Source organism: Sus scrofa, chromosome 12, assembly GCF_054392235.1.
Source record: "Sus scrofa isolate SSC_HxYL_T2T_F1_AM1 chromosome 12, Sscrofa_HxYL_maternal_Yorkshire_Landrace_v2.0, whole genome shotgun sequence".
NCBI lineage: Eukaryota > Metazoa > Chordata > Mammalia > Artiodactyla > Suidae > Sus > Sus scrofa.
Genome location: NC_139394.1, coordinates 39206881 through 39234878, shown reverse-complemented (window position 1 = coordinate 39234878; position 27998 = coordinate 39206881). Strand labels below are relative to the sequence as shown.

At 48.0% G+C, this 27998-nt stretch overlaps 1 protein-coding gene across 34 annotated transcripts in view; it reads left to right on the top strand.

Moving 5' to 3' along the window:
- TEX14 (testis expressed 14, intercellular bridge forming factor) overlaps window positions 1–27998 on the top strand; it is a 161088-nt gene that overhangs the window by 106025 nt on the left and 27065 nt on the right. For 23 of the 34 annotated variants that reach the window (XM_084984941.1, XM_084984939.1, XM_084984940.1 and 20 more), the window contains 11 exons: window positions 5099–5250; window positions 6407–6597; window positions 7259–7406; window positions 9016–9938; window positions 14312–14418; window positions 18018–18134; window positions 18335–18423; window positions 20059–20340; window positions 21633–21733; window positions 24673–24792; window positions 27496–27562. In XM_084984941.1, coding sequence (XP_084841067.1) covers window positions 5099–5250; window positions 6407–6597; window positions 7259–7406; window positions 9016–9938; window positions 14312–14418; window positions 18018–18134; window positions 18335–18423; window positions 20059–20340; window positions 21633–21733; window positions 24673–24792; window positions 27496–27562 — 2297 coding nt within the window. Of the gene's footprint in view, window positions 1–2912; window positions 2988–5098; window positions 5251–6406; window positions 6598–7258; window positions 7407–9015; window positions 9939–14311; window positions 14419–18017; window positions 18135–18334; window positions 18424–20058; window positions 20365–21082; window positions 21160–21632; window positions 21734–24672; window positions 24793–27495; window positions 27563–27998 lie in introns of those variants that run through there. The other 11 variants (XM_084984937.1, XM_084984919.1, XM_084984918.1 and 8 more) reach the window with 2 other exon arrangements.

The window sequence follows — 27998 nt, the reverse complement described above, 5'->3', positions numbered from 1 at the left end:
ATGCTAGTCAGATTTGTTTCCGCTGAGCCACGACGGGAATTCTGGACATTCTCATTTTATTATTTATTTATTTATTTATTTATTTATTTATTTGTCTTTTTGCTATTTCTGGGGCCGCTCCCACGGTATATGGAGGTTCCCAGGCTAGGGGTCCAATTGGAGCTGTAGCCACCAGCCTACACCAGAGCCACAGCAACGCGGGATCCGAGCCGCGTCTGCAACCTACACCACAGCTCACGGCAACACTGGATCCTTAACTCACTGAGCGAGGTCAGGGACCAAACCCGCAACCTCATGGTTCCTAGTCGGATTTGTTAACCATTGCGCCATGACGGGAACTCCTGGACATTCTCATTTTAATAAACATTTAACAAGCATGAGCATATATTAGCCAGCATGTGTAAATTTTCAAAATTTTCAGTGATGTCATGCAGCGGAGGTGTTTCTGACTCATGTGTGTGGGTGTGGTGGTGGTGAGGGGACGTTCATTCACTGCGTTCCTCTGCTTTGTGGCTCCACCGTCCCCCAGGCTTCAGCCCCTCGCTGTGTCCTCCGCATCGCTGGTCAACGAGCAAGAGAAGGCATGGAGGGACCCATGGTGGGGTTTAGGGACCACCTGAAGTGAGTGTATCACTGCTTCCCACTTGGCAGTGGCCAGAGCCCAATCACCTCTTCTCTGCAGGGAGGCTGGGAAAGGCCCCATAGCTGTGTCCCCTGGAAGGAGAGAGACGTGAAGGCTGCTGGTGAGCCTTTTGACCATTAGGTCCTGCCTGTGTGGGCTGGGCTGGTTCAGGTGTCGGTGGATGGGCTTCATCTCCCATTTGGCAGGAGTCAGAGTCCTCCCTGCAGCTGAGGGCTGGCCCTGTCTCCTGCCTCCCGGCTGCCCCCTCGTGCTTCCTCACAGTCATCCACAGAGCTGAGCCTCAGGCCCAGGGCTGATCCTGAGCTGTTGTGGGGCGGCAGCCACAGGCAGACCCCAGCTTAGATCTGTTTACCTCCGCTTCCCCTTGTCCTCGCCCGCCACCCGGCACCGTCACCGGAGCTTTGTTTCTGAGCCTCTCAGCAGGTCTTTGCTTCTTACCTCTCTCACTACATGAAAAGCCCTGCAAGGGCAGGCGTTTCTGTTTTGCCTGCTGCCATATCTCAGACACCTGGAACAGGCCTCCACACGGCAGGAGCGCCGCGTGGTTTTTAAGTGAACGAAGTGGAAAGACTCACGTCCCCGGCCCTGTGGGCCGCTTGCTGTCTGCCTGGAGAGGGGAGCAGGGGCCAGGCCTTGTGGGCCTTGGGGAAGACTTTGAATTTAATCCTAAGAACACCATTTGAGCAGAATGATGTCCGGGCTTACTTACGGGTTAAGAAGATCCCCCTCGCTCCTGCATATGGGGAAGGGGCTGTGCTGGGACACGAGAGAAGCAGAGAAGCCGTTAGGGGGTGACCGGGGCAGTTTTCCACGTGGGAGCCGTGGAGGCCAGACCACAATTGCCCTCAGGTCTGGTTCTTCCTCAATGCCAGTGGCTCCCGTCGCCTGTAAGATTAAGTCCTGGCACTTTGCAGAGTGAGAAGCTTTCCTGGGTGGGCTCTGCCCACAGTGTCAACCTCTTGGCTCCTGGTCTGCCTGGCCACGTGAAGGCACTCTCAGTCCGTGCCATTTCCTGTTGCTGCTCCTCCTTGCGTCTGGAATACCACCCCCCTCCCCCGCCGCCACCACCGATGTTTATCCTTTTAAACTCAATCCCAATGCAGCCTCCCACCACACCCCACGAAGCCTACGCTGAAGTCCCCTCCCTGCATCCCTAAGCATATCTCACTGCCCTGCCGTCCAGTGTGTCTGCTCCACCAGATGGCGAGCTTGTTCACCTTCAGCCCCCAGCTCAGGGCCTGCCACACGGGAAGTGCTCAGGGAGCATTCGAGGTGAATGCATGAGTCTAGCTGAAGGGAAAACTTTGTCAGTTTGGCCATGGGTTCAGGAGCAGTCTAAAGGGTTTGGCCATTCAAAAGGGTGGCAACGGGCCCAAGTTGTTTGCCAGTGATGCAGCGCCATCTGTTGTTGACTTGGAGGTATAACAGTCTCTTTGACTTGAGTTCTCCAATAGAAATGTCAGTCCTGGAGTGAAATGGCGCTGTGGAGATGGCCAGGCCCACACCTGTCCCCTGGAGATGAGGGAACAGGCGCCCAGAGAGTTGAAGAGATGGTCTGAAGTTAGCCAGGTGTGGCTGGAATAAGTGGTAGAGGATGTCTCCTGGCTGTAGAGGCAGGATGGATTGGAGATTGAAGGTAGAAAGTCCAGCCAGGAGGCCACAGGGCAGGGCCTGGTGGTGACCAAGGAACCAAAATAGAAGGGAAAGATATGAGATGCCCCGAGAAACTGGAGTTCACACACTGGCTAGGTGAGGGGCTGCAAGGTAACTGGGCTGGAAGGTGTGACTTATTTTGAGCTTGTGGCCCTCAGAATGGAACTTTGGGCAGTAACGTTCATCAACAACATTTAACAGCTGACAACATGAGTCGATTATCCAAGAATCCAAAAGAGCTGTCAATTCCACATTTATTTTTGGTCATACTCGATTTGGACAGGTCCAGTTGTTTAATATCATCGTCAAGGGTAGTCTCTTGGTGTAAAAATGGTACAGCTGTTTCTCCTGTTGCTCAGCTCCTTCTTAATGGAATCTTTAGAGTTGGAATTGACCTTGCAAGTGGTATCACATAGCCGTAGCCAAATGTAATTTTAAGGATGTCAAACCTGAAGCCCAGAAAGAAACTACCCCAGAATCACAGCCAGGAAAGAAGCCCCCTTCCTGCACCCCACTAGCTTTAACAGAGAAGGAAGAGGGCTTGCAAGAGAAGAAGGTGAATGAAAGTAGAAGAGAAAGGATATAAATCCTGGTTTTAAGTGACTTGTCCCTTTAGGCAGCCTGCGAGGCCTGAGAAGGTCGACGAGTGTCTCCCTTGGACAGTCGCCCCGCAGTGCGAAGAGACAGACAGGTAGGCGAGGTCCTCAGAATGTGTCTCTGACAATAAAACACTCCGTGGCTTTTCCTGTGATACTCATATGATGTTTGCGTGTGTAGCCACACTGTTCACATGTCTCTAGCCACACCTGCCTGTTTAGCAGTACAACTAAAGGTTGTAAAAATACCAGCTGTCATATCTTCATGGCTTCCTGAACTCACTGCCATCTATCAAAATTTCTGTTGCAAGAAATATTACTTAGGCAAGTTTGGTCTAAGTCTGAGGAGTCCATCCCATCCTCTAAAAGCTTTCCTTGGCCAGCAACAAGAACTTCTGGTTACCTGCTTTTTATTTTACTTATTTATTTTGTCTTTTTGCCATTTCTTGGTCCACTTCTGCGGCATATGGAGGTTCCCAGGCTAGGGGTCCAATCAGAGCTGTAGCCGCCGGCCTTACACCGCAGCCACAGCAACATGGGATCTGAACCGCGTCTGCAACCTACACCACAGCTCATGGCAACGCCGGACCGTTAACCCACTGAGCAAGGCCAGGGACTGAACCCGCAACCTCATGGTTCCTTGTCGGATGTGTTAACCACTGTGCCACAACGGGAACTCCATCCTGCTTTTTAAAAACTTCATTCAAGCAGCAGTCACCCCATATTTGGCAGACACTTACCATGATGTCCATATCTATTCCTCACTCGCTTGGTGCTTTACAGCTCGTGGAGTGTTTCCATGGGCGTGATCTCATTTGATGCTCGTGACAGCTGTAGGCAGAGTCAGTGCTGCTTTCACCCTGACGGCTCTCCTTGGTCCAGGAGACATTTACAACACTCTGACTTAGTTCTCAAGGAGCCTGCTTGGGAAGTCGAGTTATTCAAGCAAATTCGTGAACCCTTTGGGTGCTTATTCCCAAGAGGGCAGAGCTCAGAAAAGAGGCAATCATGGGGAGTTGGAAGTCCCAGAAGGCTTTGATAAAGCAGGTGGGGCTTTGAGGGGACTCTTGAGAGAGTGAGTCCTAGGTTCATTTATTCAAAAATAAGCATTGGAGTTCCCTGGTGGTGCAGCAGGTTAAGGATCTGGCATCGTCACTGCTATGGCATGGGTTTCATCCCTGGCCTGGGAACTTCCACATGCCACGGCCATGTCCAAAAAAGAAAAAAAAAAGTAAGCATTGAGGCCTTGGTGTAAGGTTAGAGGTATAGTGATATAGGAGACCTACCCCCATGGAGCTGACTTTGGTGAAGGGGAGACAAATTATAAACAATAAATCAAAGAACAAGAAATTCAGATAAGTGCTCTGAAGCCAATAAAATGAGACTATTTCCTTTATTTATTTATTTTTAATTAATTAATTTTTTGGCCTCGCCCATGGCAGGCAGTAGTTCTGGGGACAGGAAGTGAACCCGCACCACAGCAGTGACCTGAGCCACTGCAGTAAGGACACCAGATCTTTAACCCACTGTGCCGCCAGAGGGAACTCCCTAAATGACGTTTCTTTAGATTAGGTGGCCAGGAAAGGCCTCTCTGAGGAGGTGATTTTTGAGCTGGTACTTTAGTTACAAGAACCATCCAGTTACTCGAGGATCTGTGGGCAGAGCACGCCACGCAGAAGAAGCCACCAGTGCAGAGACCTAAAGTAGTGACGTCCTTGGCCTGTTGGAGAAACTGAAAGAGGGCCTTGTGGCTTTAGAGGAGTGAGTGAGCAGGCGAGAGTGGCCAGATGAGGTGGGACTAGGGTGGGGATGGGGTGGGCAGGCCCAACTCATTGCAGGAGTTGGAACAGCAGGCAGTGTGGGTTTCTAGAAGCTCAGAAAGGCTGTCAGTCTTCAGAGGCCAATGTTTCAGCCATGTGTGGTGTGGTGATCACGATGGTCCTTTAAGAAATGAGCCCTTCAGAGTTCCCGTCGTGGCGCAGTGGAAGCAAATCCGACTAGGAACCACGAGGTTGTGGGTTCGATCCCTGGCCTCGCTCAGTGGGTTAAGGATCTGGCATTGCTGTGACTGTAGTGTAGGCTGGCAACTACAGCTCCAATTGGACCCCTAGCCTGTGAACCTCCGTATGCCCCACGGGTATGGCCTTCAAAAGACAAAAAGACAAAAACCAAAAACACAAGCCCTTCCTTGTGTTTGCTTCTGCAGCCAGGACAGAGGGGTACACAGGGACCTGACTCGAATACCCCTCCCCACCCAGCTGTACAACTGGGCTGCCCCGGAGGTGATCTTACAGAAGGCAGCTACAGTGAAGTCGGACATCTACAGCTTTTCTGTGATCATACAGGAGATTTTAACAGGTGGGTCAAAGCACACGGACGGTGACCAAGTCCCTGTTCTTAGGCTGGACCCCCCCCAACCAAAGGTTACTTAGTATGGTGAAAATACAGGACCCAGGGGAAAAAAAAGTCTTTTTAAAGGAAACCTCTTTGTGTTTATGGAAGATATAAGATGATCTCGCAGAAATTTTTCTCTCTTAAACTGTTCTTTAAGACTCAGCAGAGCCTGCCTATCAGCTTGTCAGTGGTTATGCGTCTAATCCAAGCCACATTTCTTATTTTATTTCATTTTACTTTATTTTATTTATTTTTTGTCATTTCTAGGGCCGCTCCCGCGGCATATGGAGGTTCCCAGGCTAGGGGTCTTATCAGAGCTGTAGCCGCTGGCCTTCGCCACAGCCACAACAACACGGGATCCGAACCTCGTCTGCAGCCTACACCACAGCTCACAGCAATGCCGGATCCTTAACCCACTGAGCAGGGCCAGGGATTGAATCTGCATCCTCATGGTTGCTAGTTGGATTTGTTTCCACTGAGCCATGATGAGAACTCCCCAAGCCACATTTTTAAACTGAAGATTGCCGTCAGTGCTTAGGGGTCCATATGATTTTGCTGCTTAAGAACTTGTAAATGAGGGGGAGAGACTGGCTTTTGAGAAATAAACCATGAAATCAGACACACCCAGGGTCCAGTGTATGGATAAGCAGTGTCGCTTAAAAGACACAGAAGCCCCTCCAAACATGTAGGACGCTAATGGGAAGGAAGTGGCCACATCCCTGAAGACAGAAGGACTTCTTCAGGAGAAGGACACACACACACACACATACCACATCCACCAAGGGGCTGAGAATCGGCCCCCACTTATCAGTGGCTACAGTCTCAGAGCCAGAGCCACCCTTCCATGACATGAATGCATTGGGCAAGTCAGTCTGACACCAAGAAACATCCCCTTGTGGTCCTCAGGTCTGCCAGCAGGGAGTCCATACCTGCTTGAGCCTGACACTGCTTTTTCCTGTCTTGGTGGCAGAGAATGCCCTGTTAAATGGGTCAAGTGGCCTTTCCTTTGTTATTGGGCATCAGGTAGTTTTTCTACAGAGAGACATGAATTTTAAAGAAGTTGAGCGGCTTGAGAAAGGTTAGCCAATTTCATCCGATTTCTTAATGTCTCTCCTTCCAGACAGCATACCCTGGGATGGCTTAGATGGCTCAGTTATTAAAGAAACCATTGTCTTGGGAAGTTGTTTAGAAGCAGATGTCAGGCTTCCGAAACCTTACTACGATATTGTTAAGTCAGGCATCCAGGTCAAGCAGAAAGACCGAACCATGAACCTTCAAGATATCCAGTATATTCTGAAGAATGACCTAAAGGTAAGCTCTCCAGGTGTTAGGAGTTTATCTCTGCTTAGCGCTCTCAGGGGAGCAGGGAGCTAGAGGCCAGGAAGAAGCCGGAGACCAAGTCGTAAGAAGTTTTGGAAATCCTCATTTCATGCCCCCCTTTCTGTGTTCCCGAGAAAAGCCTAACTGCCTGACTTGGTGAGGGCATGAGGAACTGCGGAGGGGAGCTGGGGAGGCCCGGACTTTGACGGGGTACTGTGTAGGCACACAGCATGATCCAAGGAACCGCTGCTATTGTTACTACTTTCTAAATATTGGTAATTACAATGCATTCATTTATTAGGACCACAGTCTTCTCAACAGGAGTAACAGGGAGTTTATTTGATATCTAGATATGTTTCTTTCTTTCTTTTTTTTGGTCTTTTTTTAGGGCCGCCCCCCAACGGCATATGGAGGTTCCCAGGCTAGGGGTCTAATCGGAGCTGTAGCCACCGACCTACACCACAGCTCACGGCAATACCAGATCATTAACCCACTGAGCAAGGTCAGGGATCAAACCTGCTGGTCCCCATGGATGCTAGTCGGGTTCATTAACTGCTGAGCCATGATGGGAACCCCCAGATATGTTTCTAAAACCCCAGTGAAATTCAGGTGATTGCAAACATGTCCTTGAAAACATTTCCCCTTGTTACAGGATATTATTGGCCAGAGAGCTCAGCCAGCCGAGAGCCCCGGGGCACAGAGATATGAACTCCATCCTGACGTCAGTGTCTATCTAGGACTGACTGCAGAACATCCAAAAGAGACCCCCGACTTGGAAATAAAAGAGCTGAAGGAAACAGGTATGGCCTGAACCCACAGATTTTGAAACGAGTGTGTTCTGAGAGTCACTAACTGCGACTAATCGGGTCCTCCAAACTAACCCATGACTTACCCGGGGAAAGTAGATGCCTTAGAAGAAAATCAAGGTCCTTAATTTTTTTCTTTTTCTTTTTAGGGCGGCACGTGTGGCATATGGAAGTTCCCAAGCTAGGGGTGGAATTGGAGCTGCAGCTGCCGCCCTATGCCACAGCCACAGCCACACCAGATCCTCAACCCACTGAGCGAGGCCAAGGATCATCCAAACCCGAATCCTCATGGGTACTAGTCGGGTTCTCAACACTGAGCCACAGTGGGAACTCCAAGGTCCTTAAAATTATTAAGTTAAACTTTTTGGGCTTCATATACACCTTGATTGGATCCAACACTGTGCAGTAACAATTCTACTATGATTTAGGAATATATCTAATTGCTTCACAAATGAAAATGGTGATTTTTTAAAAAAAAATTTAAAACTATTATCTGCTCATTATAGAAAAATTGAAACCATACCAAGAAGGAAATTGCTTAACATTTTAATTCCTCAGAAATAATTTGCTAACATTTTGGTGTTTGCTTCCAACCTTTTCTCTTTCCTTTTTTTTTTTTTTTCCTTGTCCTTTTAGGTCCTCACCCATGGCATATGGAGGTTCCCAGGCTAGGGGTCAACTTGGAGCTGTAACTGCCAGCCTACACCACAGCTGCAGCAACATGTTGTCTGAGCTTCGTCTGTGACCTACACCACAGCTCATGGCAATGACGAATCCTTAACCCACCGAGCGAGGCCAGGGATCAAACCTGTGTGCTCCTGGATTCGTTTCCTCTGAGCCAAAATGGGAACTCCTCCTTCCAACCTTTTTTCCAAAGCCTTACTGCATTTTAGTATACCTGGGAACTCAGGGCTGTAAAGGACCTTACAGTCACCTGACATAACGCTGTCATATTCCAGATAGTTTCAGAGAGGTTGTGGCTTACTCAGGATTCCAGACTTTTCATACAGCTGGAACCCAGGCCTTCGGATTCTGGCCAGTGACAATTCTCTGACTCTGGACAGGGCTGGAGGTCTCCAGAATGGCCCTCCAAGCTCTCATTACTTTGGCTCCTCCGTCCAATTCTCGAGCTGTGCACAATCGACCAGGGGTGGTGGGTAGTCAGACCTGGCGTTATTTGTTGAGGTATTATCTCTTCATGGTGCAGTGGCTTCTTGGGCAGTGACTCAGCTCCTTTTATCAGATGCTCACAAATAGCATAACTTTAACTGACGTGAATGTTCAAACACTTCTGTGTGTAAAGAGAGTATGAATTTTGTCTTAAGATCCAAGGGCTTGTAATTTGCCTGTCCTGACAGTTATGCTTGTTTTGAGCATACTCTAACTTAAGCTTAGAACATTTCTTCCAGGCTCTGATCCCTCCCCGACTTTCTCCCACCACCCATGTCAAAATTGTTACCCTCTCACCCTCCGTGAGTGTCCCTGGTAGTCCCCCTCCCTGGAAAGGGAGCGGCAATATAAAAAGCTGCTTCCTGGTGCTTGTGCCACTCAAACAACAAGCCGAGGCTGCCATCACTTAGCTGCGTGTGGCTGTTCCCAACAGGTAATCAGCTTCATTCACCAAGGAGTCACTCTTCTCCCACCAAGAAAGCAACACCAGAGCCTCAGGTCCCAGATCCAGGTCCGGTGGCCCTGGGGACCCAGAACCAAGACGCTGCCTCTCCTGCTTGCCCTGCGATGGAAGAGTCCAGGAGTCCCAGCCCAGATCAGATGAGCCTCTGCAGCTTTGAAATCAATGAAATCTACTCGGGCTGCCTGGACACGGATGAGGACAAAGAGGAAGAGCCCCCAGGAGCCAGTTCCTCTCCCGAGGGGTCCAGACCAAAGCAGATAGATGAACTGAAGTCCCTGGAGGAAGAGCTGGAAAAGATGGAGAGCGAGGCATGCTGTTTTTGTGACGAGGACGAAAACTCTTCGGAAGCGGACGCCGAGCTCTGCTTTGAGGACTGGGACGGCCAGAAGGGTTCGCTTTATTTGCCCTCCCTGCCGGAGCCAGCCAGAGGCACCAAGGGCAACGCGAGCAGCAGGTCCATGACCGAGGAGCACATCAGTAAGTGTGTGCTGAATCTAAAGATTTCACAGACCCTGATGCACCAGAATGCCGACCTGTTGGGGAAGATCCAACAGAAACTGGGTAAGATTGAGGTGATACAGAAGGAGCAGGAGGAGCGCTGGTCTTTGTGGGCTTCAAGAGAGTTTGTAAATGTCCGTGACTTACCTTTAGCGGTGGGCCCCCCAGCTTCAAGCTATGTTCCCCCCCTTGTGCAGCTGCCAGGGGGCCAGCAGCCAGACACTGGGGGCAGCTGCCCGACCCGGGCAAGGTCTCCAAGAACAGCGAGAGACTTTCGAGGAGGACATTTTGGCAAGAGGTCCAAGAAAAGAAGCAGCTGTGGCTGGACCCCTTTCACCCCTTCCCCCCTCGTCACTGAAGAAGGCACTTGGGATCCATCAGACAAGGGCCATCAGGTAAGGCTGAGACATGGGGACAGGGCAGCCTGAGCAGGATCTGGAGCCGGGTTCAGCAGCGCCCCTAACCTGCCTGCAAGGACGGACATCACCCCAGCCCTCTCATGGTGGGGTCCTCTTGGCTTTGGGGAATAAGGCCTCTAGGCTGGAACTCCAAGCTGGTTGCTCTTCGCCTCCTATGTCAAACCCAGCACACAGCCCACGTCCTTCTCTGTGAGGTCTGCACACCATGTTGAGCTGCTGTTTTATAGGTCACAATAATCAAGCATGGACAATTTTGTATTGTTCAGCTCACCAAATATGGTATCTTGGGAAGGTATTAATCTCCGTTCTAAACTACTTTTTTTTTTACAAAAAAAGTTCTCTTTTTAAAAATTTTTATTTATTGTCTTTTTAGGGCCCCACCCGGGGCATATGGAGGTTCCCAGGCTAGGGGTTCAATTGAGCTGCAGCCACCGGCCTGTGCCAGAGCCACAGCAACTCAGGATCCGAGCCATGTCTGCAATCCACACCACAGCTCACGGCAACGCCATATCCTTAACCCGCTGAGCAAGGCCAGGGATCGAACCTGCAACCTCATGGTTCCTAGTCGGATTTGTTAACCACTGAGCCACGATGGGAACTCCTAAACTGCTTTTTAATTCACTCATTCACTTATTCATTGAACATTTATAGAGCCAGGGCCATTTGTTAGAGCCCAGAAATCAATGATGAATGAGCCACAAGCTCTACCATGAGTAGCTCAGGCACCCATCGAGGGCAGAGGCACTTGGTGGTTAAAGAAGATGCTTCAGAGGGTGTAAGAAACGTGGGCTGAAGAGTTGAAGAGTGCTTCCTCCATGAGCGGCTGCTTTTTTTTTTTTTTTTTTGTCTTTTTGCTATTTTTTTGGGCCGCTTCTGCGGCATATGGAGGTTCCCAGGCTAGGGGTCGAATCGGAGCTGTAGCTGCCAGCCTACGCTGGAGCCACAGTAACACGGGATCCAAGCCGCATCTGCAACCTACACCACAGCTCACGGCAACACCGGATCGTTAACCCACTGAGCGAGGGCAGGGATCGAACCCGAAACCTCATGGTTCCTAGTCGGGTTCGTTAACCACTGCGCCACGACGGGAACTCCTGCTTTTTTTTTTTTTGGCCTTTTCTAGGGCCGCTCCCGTGGCATATGGAGGTTCCCAGGCTAGGGGTCGAATCGGAGCTGTAGCTGCCAGCCTACGCCAGAGCCACAGCAACATGGGATCCGAGCCGCGTCTGCAACCTGCACCACAGCTCACGGCAATGCCAGATCCTTAACCCACTGAGCGAGGCCAGGGATTGAACCTGCAACCTCATGGTTTCTAGTCGGATTCATTAACCACCGTGCCACAACGGGAACTCCATTAAATGATTTTTATTTTTTCCATCGTAGCTGATTTTACAGTGTTCTGTCGGTTTCCTACTGTACAGCAAGGTGACCCGGTCACACATAAAAGTATTTGTTCTTTTTCTCACATTATCATGCTCCATCATAAGTGACCAGATATAGTCACCTATCCATTCCAAAGGCAATAGTTTGCATCTACTAACTCCAGATTCCCAGTCCATTCCCCTCCCTCCATGGGCTTCTGGAGGACAGGTCATTCATTCTGTGTCTCCACACCTGGAAGGGGGCCTAGCACATAGAAGGTTCTCGATAGTGGTCGGTCATTGGGGGGAATGAATAAATGAATGAATTTGAACAGGTTCACACACAGAGCTCTGGCTGCCTCTTGAATCAGAATTTTATTTTATTTTTTTATTTTTCATTTTTTTGTCTTTTTAGGGTCACTCACATGGCGTATGGAGGTTCCCAGGCTAGGGGTCGAATTAGAGCTATAGCCACAGGCTTATACCACACACACAGCAACTTGGGATCCGAGCCAAGTCAGTGACCTACACTGCAGCTAGTGGCAATGCCGGATCCTTAACCCACTGAGCGGGGCCAGGTGTTGACACCTGGCCCCGTTAACCACTGAGCCACAATGGGAACTTCGTGGGTTTTCTTATTGTTTTAAAACCCACCACTTGCAGGAGTTCCCATCGTGGTGCAGTGGAAATGAATCCAACTGGGAACCATGAGGTTGCGGGTTTGATCCCTGGCCTAGCTCAGTGAGTTGAGGATCTGGTGTTGGCATGAGCTGTGATATAGGTCACAGATGTAGCTCGGATCCTGTGTTGCTTTGGCTGTGGTGTAGGCCAGTAGTTGCAGCTCTGATTTGACCCTTAGCCTGGGAATCTCCATATGCCATGGGTGCAGCCCTAAAAAGCATTTAAAAAAAAAAAAGAAATAACTTTTGTTGTGTACTATACTTCAATGATCTATTGCTGTGTAACAGCAGCAATGAAACCCCAAACTTAGTGACTTAAAATAAGCGTTCTGTTATTTCTCACAATTTTGTGGGTGAGGAATATGACAGGGCTTTACCTGAGTGCTTCTTCCCTTCCCTATAGCACCGGCTGGGATCACCTGCATTCAGCTGGAGGCTGGGCTGGGCACAAAGGTCCAGGGAGGCTTCACTTCCCTGTCTGGTGCCTTGGGCTCCCCCAGGTGGCCTCTGTCTGCCCTCGGCTCCTTATCACTCACTAAATAGTCTCACCCAGGCGTCTCTGCAGCATGGCAGCTGGCTTCCCAAGTGAAGCTGAAGCTGCCAGGTCTCTTAAAAACTAGGGCAGTGTCACTTCTGCTGCTTTCTGTTGATCAAAGTCATGAAGCCAGCACAGATTTAAGGGGAGGGAAGTAGACTGCAGCTCTCAGATGGCAGTGCAGACAGAGAGGGAAGGCGCTGATGGCAGCCATTGTTGGAGACCACCTACTAATACATATGACTCGATACAGAACAGTTATACCACATCCCAGTTTTTCTTTAAAAAGTCTGTCCTGGAGTTCCTGTTGTGGCGCAGTGGTTAACGAATCCGACTAGGAACCATGAGGTTGCGGGTTCGGTCCCTGCCCTTGCTCAGTGGGTTAACGATCCGGCGTTGCCGTGAGCTGTGGTGTAGGTTGCAGACTCGGCTCGGATCCCGCGTTGCTGTGGCTCTGGCGTAGGCCGGTGGCTACAGCTCCGATTCGACCCCTAGCCTGGGAACCTCCATATGCCGCGGGAGCGGCCCAAGAAATAGCAACAACAACAAAGACAAAAAAAAAAAAAAAAAAAAAAAAAAAAAAGTCTGTCCTGGGAGTTCCCATCGTGGCATAGCGGAAACGAATCCAACTAGGAACCATGAGGTTGCGGGTTCGATCCCTGACCTCGCTCATTGGGTTAAGGATCCGGCATTGCCGTGAGCTGTGGTGTAGGTCACAGACATGGCTCAGATCCCGAGTTGCTGTGGCTCTGGCGTAGGCCAGTGGCTACAGCTCTGATTGGACCCCTAGCCTGGGAATCTCCATATGCTGCGGGAGCGGCCCTAGAAAAGGCAAAAAGACAAAAAAAAAAGTCTATTCTGGCTTTCTAGCTTAATCAAGGAATAAGGCATTTTCACCTAAGTGAATTTTTCAGACAATTGAAATTCATTCTTTTACTATCTCAGTTATTAAATTTTTGATCACACCAAATAAAAACATTACAAACTTCCTGTTCTTCTAAATACCCTCTCGAATGTGTTCTAGCGTTTCCCTCGGTGACCATAACGTGTTTCTGAATGCGTTACTGTGCCGTTCCATGATACAGTGCTGCCCCCACCAAGGCCTCTGGAGCTCATACTCCACAGAGGTTATGATCATTTTCATGCACCTTCCCACTTTTAGGCATCTTGGTACCATCCCCAAATCTCAAATTTGTTTCCTTAATTTGCTATAGTTTAGGAAGTACAATTAGCGAAGTTTGTTAAAATTGGAGTAGGCAGATCCTGATGGCTTTTCTTTTGGAGAAAGGGCATAGGCTTTAATTTTGTTACTGTTTTTTAGGGCCGCACCTGCAGTATGTGGACGTTCCCAGGCTAGGGGTCGAATTGGAGCTACAGCTGCAGCCCTATGCCACAGTCACAGCAACACAGAATCCTTAACCCACTGAGCAAGGCCAGGGATTGAACCCAAGTCCTCATGGATACTAGTCAGATTCATTTCCACTGAGCCACGACGGGAACTCCTTTCTTTTTGGATTTTAGATGTCTATTTTGCCTGCTCATTCTCCATTTGCAGCCCGTCTGGACTGAAGTCCTGGGGACCAACATTTCTATGTAAAGGCCTCCAGCTAAGGGATAAGTTCCTAGACATGAAACATGCAAAAGAAAATTGTCTTGGGAGGTCTGGTTAGTTTTATACATTTAGCAAGAATGGTTTTGAAAAACGATGTGAGAGAGTCAATGGAAGAGGAATTCTTTCATCAAAGCCCTGAAACACATCTATTGATTTTTAAGCTGCTGACTCTTTGTGGCCCTGGAACTCAGAGCACAGGTGAACAGTTTCAGCCCACTCACGGAGCCAAGGATGGTTTGGAAAGAAATGGGAGCCAAAATACCAGCAGGTGGGTTAGCAGTCTGTTGTTATTTGTGTCTCCATGTCTTTAGAGTCTCATGTGACCCTGAGGCCACTTCGTGATCTTCATATGTCTAGTGACAAAGAGATTGTGAGCAATGAGGAATGGTAACACAGAAGCAGATCTTGGCAAGTCTCTCCCTTAAGTGAGTGAGAAGAGCAGTGTCTTGGAAAGTTGCAGGAGGCATGAAAGGTGAAGTGGCTGGCAGGTTAACCAGACTGAGTTCATCAGTTGTCAAAAGCAAAGCATCCTGCCTTTCCAAAGCTGCCCAGATTGTTTTTCTTGTAAAAAGGTTGACGTTCCCACTGTGGCACAGTGGGTTAAGAACCTGACTGCAGCAACTTGGGTTGCAGTGGAGGTGTGGGTTCAATCTCTGGCCCAGTGCAATGGGTTAAAGGACCCAGCATTGTGGTTTGGATTCAACCCCCGGCCCAGGAACTTCCATGTGCTGTGGGTGCAGCCATTTAAAAAAAAAAAAAAAAAAGTGCCAAATATTTCATTTATTACCAGTGCTCCAGAAACCAAACTATGTGAAAACTAGTGTTGTTTAAATAAGCATTACTGGGAGAGTGCCTTTTGTGGCGCAGCAGAAATGAATCTGACTAGTATCCATGAGGTCGCAGGTTTGATTCTTGGCCTCACTCAGTGGGTTAAGGATCTGGCATTGCGGTGAGCTGTGGTGTAGGTTGCAGATGCAGCTTGGATAGCCAGTTGCTGTGGCTGTGATGTAGGCTGACAGCAACAGCTCTGACTTGACCCTTAGCCTGGGAGCCTCCATATGCCCGGGTGCGAGCCTTAAGAGACAGAGAAAAAAAAAAAAAGTCACTCCCATTGTGCCTCATCAGTAAAGAACCCAGCTAGTATCCATGAGGATGTGGGTTTGATCCGTGGCCTCACTCAGTGGGTCAGGGATCCAGCGTTGCCATGAGCTGTGGTGTAGTTTGCAGACTCAGCTCAGATCCTGCCTGCTGTGGCTGTGGTATAGGCCAACAGCCGAAGCGCCAATTCGACCCCTAGCCTGGGAACTTGCATAAGCTGCGCGTTCGACCCTAAAAAGTAAGTAAATAAATAAAATAATCATTACTGACCCAGGGGGGGCAGAAGGAGGAGATTGAACAATATCATTGTTACTTTGTGGCTTCTGATTTGTAGCCAGAATAATGAAAGAATTGGTTTCAGCACAAATCACCAGAAGGAGAGCATATGTGTACACTGGGTTTTTTGGGTCTCTTTTTTTTGGCGGGGGCCGTACCAAGGCATATGGAGGTTCCCAGGCTAGGGGTCAAATCACAGCTGCAGCTGCCAGCCTACACCACAGCTGTAGCCACGCGGGATCCTTAACCCACTGTGGGAGGCCAGGATCAAACCAGAGTCTTGATGCATACTAGTCAGATTCATTACTTCTGATCCACAGCAGGAACTCCTACACTGGGTTTTTAAGAACTTAGGTCAAACAGATTTTATTTCGCATAGGGGAAATTATTAAAGGAGCAATAAGTGTTTTTCAGGACAGAGTAGTGTATCAGTTTAGTGTCCTTTTCTGTGATTAAATGGCAGCATTAATCCACAACTTTAAGGTCAGTTCTCCCGGAGAACAATTTTGTTCCTACCCCCAGTGGTGACTGAGATGAATGGTAAGAGTTTGCTGTCCCTTTCATTTTGTTTAAATATGTACATCAAGAAAGACTCAAGGAAAAGGCCTGAACGTTTTAGATTAGTGTATTTCACCTTAAGGGAAATTATTGAAGAACCACCCAAGCGGCATCAGAGTTTAGCTCTCATGGCATTGATAGAAGCAGACAGGCTGATAGGATGGCCACTGGATGACAAAGCAAAAGCTGTAGTTGTGGCCTCCCCTGTCCAGCTCCACCCTCTTCCCCTGGGGGGACACAACCAGACCAAATAATAACACTGCCACCAATCCATCTAGCCTTTTTGTATGCTTCAAAACGGTGGTAATTAGGAGTTCTTGTGGCACAGTGGAGACGAATCTGACTGGGAACCATGAGACTGCAGGTTTGATCCCTGGCCTTGCTCAATGGGTTAATAAGGATCTGGAGTTGCTGTGAGCTGTGGTGTAGATCACAGATGCAGCTCGGATCCCGCGTTGCTGTGGCTGTGGTGTAGGCCAGCAGCTGTGGCTCCGATTAGACCCCTAGCCTGGGAACCTCCATGTGCTGCGGGTGTGGCCCTAAAAAGCTCCCAAAACCCCCAAAACAAAAAACAAAAAAAAAGAGATTGTAATTATATACATGTAGGCAATTGTATATCCTGAATTTTCACTTTACATTAGAACATGAGTGTTGGAGTGCCTGTTGTGGCTCAGTGGATTAAAAACATGACTGGGACCCATGTGGATGCAGGTTTGATCCCCAGCCTTGCTCAGTGGGTCAAATGATCCAGTGTTGCTGTAAGCTGCAAAGTGTGCGGCCATGGATGCGACTCAGATCTGGTGTTGCTGTGCATGTGGTTTACGCCAGTGGCTATAGCTCTCATTTGACCCCTCATGTGGGAACCTCCGTATGCTGTGGGTGCAGCCCTAAAAAGACAAAAAAAAAAAAAAAAGACAAGAACATGGGTGTTATCCCTTGCTATTAAAAACATCCTGGAGGAGTTCCCTTTGTGGCTCAGTGGGTTAAGAACCCAGCTAAGATCCATGAGGATGTGGGTTCGCTCCCTGGCCTCACTCTCTGGGTTAAGGATCCAGCCACAAGCTGCGTTGCCACAATCCCGCTTGGCTCTGGCATTGCTGTGGCTATGGCGTAGGCCAGCAGCTGTAGCTCCGATTAGACCCCCTAGCCCGGGAACTTCCATATGCCACAGGTGCAGCCTTAAAAAAAAAACCTGGAAACTTACTTTGAAATTATTGGATTTCCTCCATTTCTGGAAAGGATGACAGTGACATGTTAGTAAATTTTTTTCTGCATTTTGTTGTGTCCTTGATAGATTCCCAGAAGCAGAGTTACTGGACCAGAGGCCAGGAACATTTCATTATAAAGATTCTTGATAGCTGTTGCTAAATTGCTCTTTAAAGAAACTGATTAGATGTGACCTTTCTGATTCAGCACTCTCTGTACTCTGGTCCTGCAGGAGAGTAGGATATTCTGGATGAAAGGGAATTCATATATATGCCACAGATCACACATTTTTAAAGAGTTAGTTTAATAGATGATAAAATATGTATGATCATAGAATATTTAGAGGGACAAGAGACTCCTTTGTTGTGCAGATGAAGAAACCTTGGCCCAGAGAGACTTAAGTTCTCCAAAGTCAAACAGCTAGCTAGTGTCAGGTCGTGGTCTGGAGCTCAGTGAAACCAGGCTGAAGATCTCTGAATGTTCTTCTCTATCCCTGGTGCCTTAAGACCGACCATCTTTACAAATGTTAGCTCTTGTGCAATTACTGGTATGCAGGTGGACCTGTTACCAGAGGATTCTGATCAGAGGGCAACAACATTTGCTGAACCATCGCTCATGTTCTGTGGCATTGTGTGAGGGCCGGAATTCTGTCTGGGGAAGCTGCATTTCAGTTGCGTCTTCTACCTGGAGATCTTCTAACCCAGTCCTTTCATTTCTTATCGGAGAAAGGCCTAGAGAGTCCAGTGCCCAGACCAAACTGACAGGGCCCGGAAGGGTACACCTCACCCTGCCAAGCCGCGCGCAGGGACCACCCGCATCAGCCAGCCCTGGCCAGGGCTCTATCAGGTAGAGCCTTGTGGGTTGAATGTTGGGGGGTTTGGTGCCCTCTCGTGGTGGGTATGCGTCACTGCAACCCCAGGAATGGCTCCCAGAATAGGGGACAGTCCCCTCCTGGGCTTATTGGGCTGGGGGTTGTGTCAGTAGCTTGAGCAAACTGATGTGTTTGTGTCTACTCACTCCCTCACTCCAAAATCTGTACAATTTAGGATCAGTATGGAATCTGTATCTTCTGGAATCCATAATGCAAATTCAAGAAATAATGAAGATGATGGAGAGATACACTTAAAATGGAAAAGTGAGTATAAAGTCACGGTTTTGTTGGACAAAGTGAAACTTAAAGTACCTTTCTAAGTTGGTTGTTATCTCTAAGTACACAGCCTCTATTGCATTGTCCTCCCACTTTCTCTCCTTCTGTTATATCATTCGATTTTAAAATCAAGACCTCTCTGGAGTTCCCGTCGTGGCGCAGAGGAAACGAATCTGACTGGTATCCATAAGGGCGCAGGTTCGATCCCTGGCCTCGCTTAGTGGGTTAAGGACCTCCGTATGCCGTGGGTGCGGCCCTAAAAAGACAAAAGACAACAAAATATCAAGACCTTTCTGTTTACAGACTGCAGAAGATAAGTGATTTTCTCATTTTCAGACTATATAGGAAATACTTCCATATATATATATTTCTATTTTGTAGCAATTGTAGCGAAAATGCATACTATAGATATTTAATGTATAACATGATTAAGATAGAGAGCTTGCCATGCCACTTTCACATATCCTGTGGGCATTATCCTTTTGCATCAGGTTTTTTTTGACACATACCGATGCACAAGTTCCTGGGCCAGGGATTGAACCCATGTCACAGTGTGACCCAAGCTATAGCAGTGACAACATCAGATCCTTCACCTGCTGAGCTACAAGATAACTCCCTTTTGTATCAGTTTTATTTTGTAAGCCTAAAAGGGTACAGTGGAAAAAAAAGTATGTTTTTTTTTAAAATACTAATTCTAAGTGACATTGCAAAAGTCTGGAAAATGTGAATGAAAATACGTGAGCTCAGCATGGTCTAGAAAAGCTAGACAAACTAAAATAGAATTCTTTCCTTTAGTCTCTACAGACTAGGGACTTCAGATGTCCTTTTCTTGTAAAATAGTCACAGCAAGAAGGTCCATCTACAAGTTTTCTGCTGCCATCTGCTCTAGAATTCAGCAAAAGAGCTGTTACTAACTGAGATTCTGCCCTCCCCTGTCGTCAGTTATCTCCTCTGCTTCAAGCCAAACAGGGCAAGCTAAGGATGCTGCAATTCTAATAAAGCAATCATTGTGGCAGTATGAGCTATAAAATATGACGTAACTCTTTCAGAGCCTAAAGCTTTTGTTTCCAGAGTTCACAGTGCTGGTTTTTTTTTTTTTTTTTTTTTTTTTTTTCCTTTTTAGGGCTGCGCCTGTGGCATATGGAAGTTCCCAAGCTAGGAGTGGAATCAGAGCTGCAGCTGCCAGCCTACACCACAGCCACAGCAACACCAGATCCTTTAACCCACTGACCAAGGACAGGGATTGAATCCGTATCGTCATGGATGCTAGTCGGGTTCTTAACGACCGAGCCACAAAGGGAACTCCCTCAGAGTGCTGTTTTATTTATTTATTTATTTATTTACTTTTCTGTTTTTTTTTTAAGGCTGCACTTGGAGGTTTCCAGGCTAGGGGTCAAATCGGAGCTGCAACTGCCAGCCTACACCACAGCCACAGCAACACGGGATCCGAGCCTCGTCTGCGACTCACACCACAGCTCACGGCAGTACCGGATCCTTAACCCACCGAGCGGGGCCAGGGATCAAACCTCTGTCCTTATGGATACTAGTCAGGTTCGTTTCCACTGAGCTGTGACGGGAACGCCCCACAGTGCTGTTCTAAATGCTGTTTTCTTTTATATCCAGCGGAGGTGAAAGACATGGCAGAGAAAGCAGCTACTGGGCAGCTGGCGGTACCTCCTTGGCATCATCACAGTACTGACACTTTGGAGAATGAGCCTGAAGATGAGCCCAATCCACTGCTGCAGCCCCCCACTAGGGTCCTCGAGCATGTGGGCTGGTGGCGAGCTGTAGAGTATCCCAAGAAAAATGATGAGCCGGGAGGAAATGGCAAATGTGACAAAACAGACAACCGTGACCACAGTAGTGACCAGCATGGCAGACAGCCAGGGCCTCCAAGTTTCGCCAGTAAGTTCAGTTGGAGGAATCAGGGTAGGTGAGCTCTATCAAGTGGGCAGCTCTCAAAAATAGTAAACCCCCTAGAATATTTCCCTTGTTTGGTCTTCTCTCCTTTCCTGTCAGCCAGAGAATCCCGAACTCCAGGAGAAAGCAGCATAGCCTTCTAATCCCACTGTCCTTCCCACAGGTAAAAAGAAAGTCCAGAAATTCATAGGTTCTTCTATCACTGGAGCAGAGTCCTTTGTCCAAAGAGAGTGAAATAATCTCCATGCACTGACCCTGGTCCTGGGCCTAGGCTGGCAAGGAATTGAGATTTTTCTTTCTTTCTTTCTTTCTTTTTTTTTTGTCTTTTTAGGGCCACACCCGTGGCATATGGAGATTCCCAGGCTAGAGGTCCAGTCGGAGCTATAGCCTCTGGCCTACACCACAGCCACAGTAACGAAGGATCTGAGTCACGTCTGCGACCTACACCACAGCTCACGGCAACGCCAGATCCTTAACCACTGAGCAAGGCCAGGGATTGAAACCACATCTTCATGGATGCTAGTCAGATTCATTTCTGCTGAGCTACGATGGGAACTCCCTGAATTGAGCTTTTTACCTGAGGGTATTGGCAGAAGGTCACTCCCTACTGCCCACTTCTTTGCATTGCATGTTAAGCCAGAAAAATTCCACTGGCTCTTAGAGCATCTATGCCTGAGGAGCCTAGAGACGAATGACATTTACTATCCTCACTTTTATAAATTCGCAGGTTAGGACTGGGGGCTGTGTATTTCCACCTGGTAATTTGCTTGCAGCAGAGCATGGGATATCATTTCACAGTTGTTTGTAAGTCAAAGAAAGGTACATCTCAAGTTACCATTTATCTTAGGTAGGAAATCTATTGGCTTGGGGGTGGTGGTATTTTTATTTTTATTTTTTGTATTTAAAATCTATTCCTTATCAAGCATCATTCTTTTTTTGTTTTTATTTTATTTTTATTTTTTTTTTGGCTGCACCCGCAGTATGCGCAAGTTCCCAGGCCTGGGAGTAAATCTGAGGCACAGCAGTGACAGGGCTGGATCCCTTCCCTGCCACCGGGGAGCTCCAGGCATCACCCTTGAATGGATGGGGAAAAGGGTGGATGATCCAGGGCTACACGCTAGGGCCAGGCTAACCTAACAGTCTCCATGTCTGGACTGAACCTGACACATGAAACACGGTCACGCATGGCAGAATACACATGCACCTTTTCTCTCCTGTCGCTTTTTGCCCGTTCTGTGCTATTAGCTGAATGACAATGATTCTGTTATAACCATTAGGTATCAGCCACCTGCTCTCCGGAAGAAATGAGCTGCCAGAGCATAGTGAAGTCTTTCAAGCAAATACTGAGGCATCTGTGGTTGTTGAGACGTCTTACAGCGTAAGTAATACAGCCTGGAGAGCCAGCTTGAACCCAAGGACCTGCTGAAGTAGAACTGAGTTGTTATGTATCGTATCGTTGAAATACTATCTGTAGTAGTTCTTTTGGGTTGGAGCATGTGCCCTCATGGCTCTGCCCTGAATGAAGAAGTCCTTCCTCCCTGCCTGAAACTTTTTGAGTTAGTTCAACTCAAAACATGTGTACATCAGAGCTTGGGGAAGACACAGACAGTGTTAAGATTCAGCTCTGGCCCTTGAGCTTTCTGTCTAGATCAATTCTTACTAAAGTACAGTGTGAGGTTAGTTACCAGAGCTTGTGACTGTGGCCAGATTGGAATAGGAAAAGCTGGGAGTTCCCATTGTGGCTCATTGGTAACAAACCCGACTAGTGTCCATGAGGATGCAGGTTTGATCCTTGGCCTCACTCAGTGAGTTAAGGATCCAGCGTTGCCATGAGCTGTGGTGTAGGTTGCAGATGCGGCTCGGATCTGGTGTTGCTGTGGCTGTGGCTGTGGTGTAGGCCGGCAGCTATAGCTCTGATTCGACCCCTAGCCTGGGAACCTCCATATGCCAAGGGTGCGGCCCTAAAAAAAAAGAAAGAGAGAGAGGAAAAGCAAGGGTTGTGATAAGAGCACCTTCACCTGGAATTTCATCTCAGACCCAAATTCACCTTTCAACTCAGTGCAAGGAATGTGTTCATGCCTGGAAACTATGTCTCAGCACGATCTCTGGGATTCAGTCACTTCCTAGCATTTGCATTGGGGTTGTAGCCTTGCTTCAGGGATTTAATGCGGTCTTCAGGCAGGCAGTTGGGCCATAGTCCAGCAAGACAATGGAACCAGAATTTTTTAAATCATCACTGACATGGAATATAAACAGCAATTGAGAATGAGACAATGTAAAAATACAGTTGTGGAAAACAGTTGAGGTCTTTCAAAGAATATACTATTGTATTTAATCATAGCAGGCAAACCTCTCACAGGACCATTCATTCTCTCTCTCACTTGAGGGCTGAAAGGCCATGCCGCCGTAGGCCTACTGGCTTGGCTGGAGAAGCAGGTCTGTTGGGGAAATGGGGAAGGTAGGAGAGGCCAGGCTTGTCTGAGAAATTTCAGTTTGATGTGAGAGGTAAAGGAAAGCAGCTGCGAAGTGCACAGAAGAGGAAGAGTGGCAAAAGCAGTGTCCAAGGATTAAGCCACAAAACCTCTGCAAAGGGATGTGTGAGGGTGAGGAAAGGAACAGTTTGTCTGGGCATGTGCTGAGAGGGCCCAAATGCAGAGAAATAGCAGAAAAGGAAGGGGTAGAGTGGAGATGCTGAAGAAACCACTGACTTTATTTTGTTTTTATTTATTTTTAAAAAATTTTATTCTTGGAGTTCCCGTCGTGGCGCAGTGGTTAACGAATCCGGCTAGGAACCATGAGGTTGCTGGTTCGATCCCTGGCCTTGCTCAGTGGGTTATGGATCCGGCATTGCTGTGAGCTGTGGTGTAGGTCACAGACGCGGCTCGGATACCATGTGGCTGTGGCTGTGGTGTAGGCCAGTGGCTACAGCTCCGACTCGACCCCTAGCCTGGGAACCTCCATATGCCGCAGGTGCGACCCTGGAAAAAAGACAAAAACACAGGAAAAAAAAATTTTTTATTCTTATTTTTTGCTTTTTAGGGCCGCACCTGTGGCATATGGACGTTCCCAGGGTAGGGGTCTAATCAGAGCTACAGCTGTGCCTACACCACAGCCACAGCAACCCCAGATCTGAGCCGCTTCTGCAACCTACACCACAGCTCACGGCTACTCTGGATTCTCTCTTTTTTTTTTTGTCTTTTTGCTATTTCTTGGGCCGCTCCTGTGGCATATGGAGGTTCCCAGGCTAGGGGTCCAATCGGAGCTGTAGCCACCGGCCTACGCCAGAGCCACAGCAACGCAGGATCCGAGCCGTGTCTGCAGCCTACACCACAGCTCACGGCAACTCGGGATCCTTAACCCACTGAGCAAGGGCAGGGACCGAACCCGCAACCTCATGATTCCTAGTCGGATTCGTTAACCACTGCGCCACGACGGGAACTCCTACTCTGGATTCTTAACCCACTGAGTGAGGCCAGGGATTGAACCCACAACCTCATGGTTACTAGTTGGATTTGTTTCTGCTGAGCCACCATGGGAACTCCTATTTTATTTTTATTACTGAGACTGCATTGCTGTTTTAAAAATCATACTTCTGGGAGTACCCATCATGGCTCAGTGGTTAACAAATCCGACCAGGAACTATGAGGTTTCGGGTTCCATCCCTGGCATTGTTCAGTGGGCTAAGGATCTGGCGTTGCTGTGAGCTGTGGTGTAGGTCGAAGATGTGGCTCAGATCTGGCGTGGCTGTGGCTGTGGTGTAGGCCGGCAGCTGTAGCTCTGATTGGACCCCTAGCCTGAGAACCTCCATTTGCTGAGGGAGCAGCCCCAGAAAAGGCAAAAAGACAAAATAAATAAATAAATAAATAAAAATAAACATCATACTCCTTCTCTTGCCAATAAACTGGAGTACCTGAGGGAGTCCCAGTTCTGAGCAGCCTCAGCCTGGAGGACGCCGCCGACACATGGACTCTGTGTCTGCCCTAGAGGGTCAGGGTGTTGAAATTCAGTCCCCAGCTTGAGCTGTCTAGGGCCTTTCTCCTTACTGAGAATTTGAGAGCAAAAACGTCACCCAGCCTCCCTCCCACTGTCATTGTGCAGATGAGGATGCTGAGATTTAGGACTGTCATTTGTCACACACGCCTCACTGTGGGGAAGAAGGGCAGAGGCGGAGGTGCAAGCAGGCAGGGAGGGCTCAGAAAGTGTCACCCTGACTGCAGGGTAATTTTAGATGCCCCGAAGTTAGCTCTGCATCCAACTAAAAAGGGATTTGTTTACAATGAACACCAACTTAAAAGTGATTTTCTGCATTATTTATAGGATCACTCTGTGCAATCAACTTGTTCATCAGAGTCTTCTGAGGAGATAACAGATGAATTTTTAACTCCGGACCATGAATATTTTTACTCCCCAACTGCTCAAGAACTCTTGACCTTGGAGGTAAAAACTTACAGTTCAGAGTAGAGTACATTTTCAGCTTTCTCCATTGCCTTATTCCTTTACAGTTATTTCTATTAAGAAAAATACTTACACATAGAAGTACATAATGTCAATTTATCATTGTTTTCACATGTGTGAAAAAACACACATGGGAGTTCCTGTCGTAGCTCCGTGGTTAACAAAACCTGACTAGGATCCATGAGGATGCGCGTTCAATCCCTGGCCTCACTCAGTGGGTTGGGGATCTGGCATTTCTGTGGGCTGTGGTGTGGGTCACAGATACAGCTCGGATCCTGTGTTGCTGTGGCGTAGGCCAGTGGCTATAGCTCCGATTGAACCCCTAGCATGGGAACCTCCATATGCTGCAAGTGTGTCCCTAAAAAAGAAAAAAAGTGTGAAAATAAGGTTTTTGGTAATGAAGGTCATAAGCAGTGTTTCCTAAAATTGTGATTGCTACATTTGTATAGCACTTTGTACTCTTTTTCTTTTTGCTTTTTAGGGCTGTAGCCATGGCATGTGGAAGTTCCCAGGCTAAGGGCTCAATCGGAGCTGCAGCTGCCAGCCTACGCCACAAGCAGCAACATGGGATCCGAGCTGCATCTGTGACCTACACCACAGCTCATGGCAACACCAGAGCCTTAACCCATTGAGCGAGGCCAGGGATCGAACCTGCATCCTTATGGATACTAGTCAGGTTCATTACCACTGAGTCACAGTGGGAACTCCCCATGCTTTTTTTCAAAACACTTTCTTTCACATTGCCTAATTCACACATCCTTCCTGGGTGGATGCGAAGGCCGCCTGCTGTTATTCCTCTGTGTGAAGGACTGGCGATCACAGATGTAGGGAACTGGCCCTGGCCGTCAAGCTTCAGTGGTGGGAGAGCCAGGAATAGGGGCACAGGCTCAGCAGTGAACATGAGGCTGTCCAGGGCACGGGGCTTTCTCTGGGATTTGCCTAGCTTTTGCAAGAACCTATTTGTACAGAGTATCTTCATTTATAAAATGAAACTCATTGGATTCTCTTACTTGTATAGCATGTACCTAACTTCTCCCCTAACCGGGCCCCTTCGGGGTCTCTTTTACTAACACGGAAGGCGGAAGGCGGGGTGGAGGAAAGGGAGGATTGTCCATGTCAGTCACGACATTTGACTGACAAAGAGAATTCGTGATGTATCAAAAAGCATACCATTCCCTTGTCTGCACTTCTGAAAATTCAATTACAGTCATTTTCTTTTTTTAGTTTTAATTTTTAATTTTTTTGGCTTTTTAGGGCTGCGTCTTTAGGGTGGCATATGGAGGTTCCCAGGCTAGGGGCAGAATGGGAACTGCAGCTGCCGGCCTACACCACAGCCACAGCAACTTGAGATCCGAGCCTCGGCTCTGACCTACACCACAGCTCATGGCAATGCCGGATCCTTAACCCACTGAGTGAGGCCAGGTACTGAACTTGAGTCCTCATGGATACTAGTCAGATTTATTACCGCTGAGCCATGATGGGAACTCCAATTAGAGCCATTTTCCATTCTTAATCCTTTCAACATTCTTGATTTTACCATGGATTGGGACATAAAGAAAATATTAAATGAAAATATATCAAATAGGGAGTTCCCATTGTGGCTCAGTGGTAATGAACCCAACTAGTATCTATGAGGATGTGGGTTCAATCCCTGGCCTTGCTCAGTGGGTTAAGGATCTGGTGTTGCCGTGAGTTGTGGTGTAGGTTGCAGATGCAGCTCAGATCCTGCATTGCTGTGGCTGTGGTGTAGGCCAGCAGCTGCAGCTCAGATTCAACCCCTAGCCTTGGAACTTATGGATAGTGCAGTTGTGGCCCTAAAAAGAAAAAAAAAATCGAGTACACATACATATATGTCCATACATGTCATATGTACATGTATATAAAAAGTATAACACAGAATAAAGTAGACACATGTTTAATGTACAGCTTGTGAACTTGCACACGCTGCACTCGCTCATGTAGCCAGCACCCAGATCAAGAAACAGGACGTTCCCAATCCCCCAAAAGCCCTCCTTGTGCCCCCTCCCACTCACTGCCACCCCTCACAGGAAGCAGTGTTCTGACTCTTCACTCCACAGAGTAGCTTTGCAGTCGAGGCCGTTTTTCCATCCTTCTTTGGCTGTTCTGATAAAGCTCCAGGAATCCAAACGTCTTTGTCGGAAGGTTAGGGTGAAGCGGGTATAATGATAGAAAGAAGGGCTAAATCACCCCATTCCTCCTGGCAGTGGGAGGTGGGGGAGGGCTTGTCATTGAGGAGGAGCATATAGTACACACAAGCTCTTAATGTCTGTGAAAGTTTGTTCTTTTTCTACAAAAGGTGCAGAAACCTTATGAATATTTTCAACTTTTTTTTTTTTTTTTTTTGCCTAAGGCCACTCCCTCAACATATGGAGCTTTCCAGGCTAGGGGTCGATTCGGAGCTGTAGTACCGGCCTACACCACAGCCACAGCAACACGGGATCCAAGCCACATCTTCACCCTATGCCACAGCTCATGGCAACGCTGGATCCTTAACCCACTGAACAAGGCCAGGGATCGAACCCGCAACTTCATGGTTTTGCTGAGCCACGACAGGAACGCCAAGATTTTCAAGGTGTAAGGACATCCAGAAATCCTCTCTCAACCCTTTGATGATATGTCTGCCTTCAGTGACCCTCTTTTCTCTGCTCTTTCATTCTCTTGCAGACCTCAGGTCCCATCGATGACGACTTGGAAGAAGTGCAAGACACTCGTGCCCAACCTCCAGCCTCTGGTATTAAGCCCTCAGGGCAGATTCCTTTGAGAATCACTTGTCTTAACTTTCTGTCAGATTACACCTGTTTAGAGCTGGAAAGGTCCTTAGAGATACCCTTCCAGGCCTTACAGTTTATAGGTAAGAAAATCTAGGCTCAGTGATTTCTCCTCCTTGGAAGGAATCTCCTGCCACTCACTAGCCTCATGACATCCACATCCTGTTACTTAATACCTCCTCTTGCATTCTTACAGCATTTGTTATTGTAGTTGCTTCTTTTTTTTTCCCTTGTAGTCCTTGCTAGATTCCATCCTCTTTTTTGGTATATAGCGGGTGTTCAGTTACCTTTGCTGAGCTGACCTGAGAGATTTACTCAAATCACACAGCTAGTTATTTGACACAGTGACAACCAGAACTAAGAGTCCATGTCCTTCTCCCCTCCCAAAAGGCAGTTTCA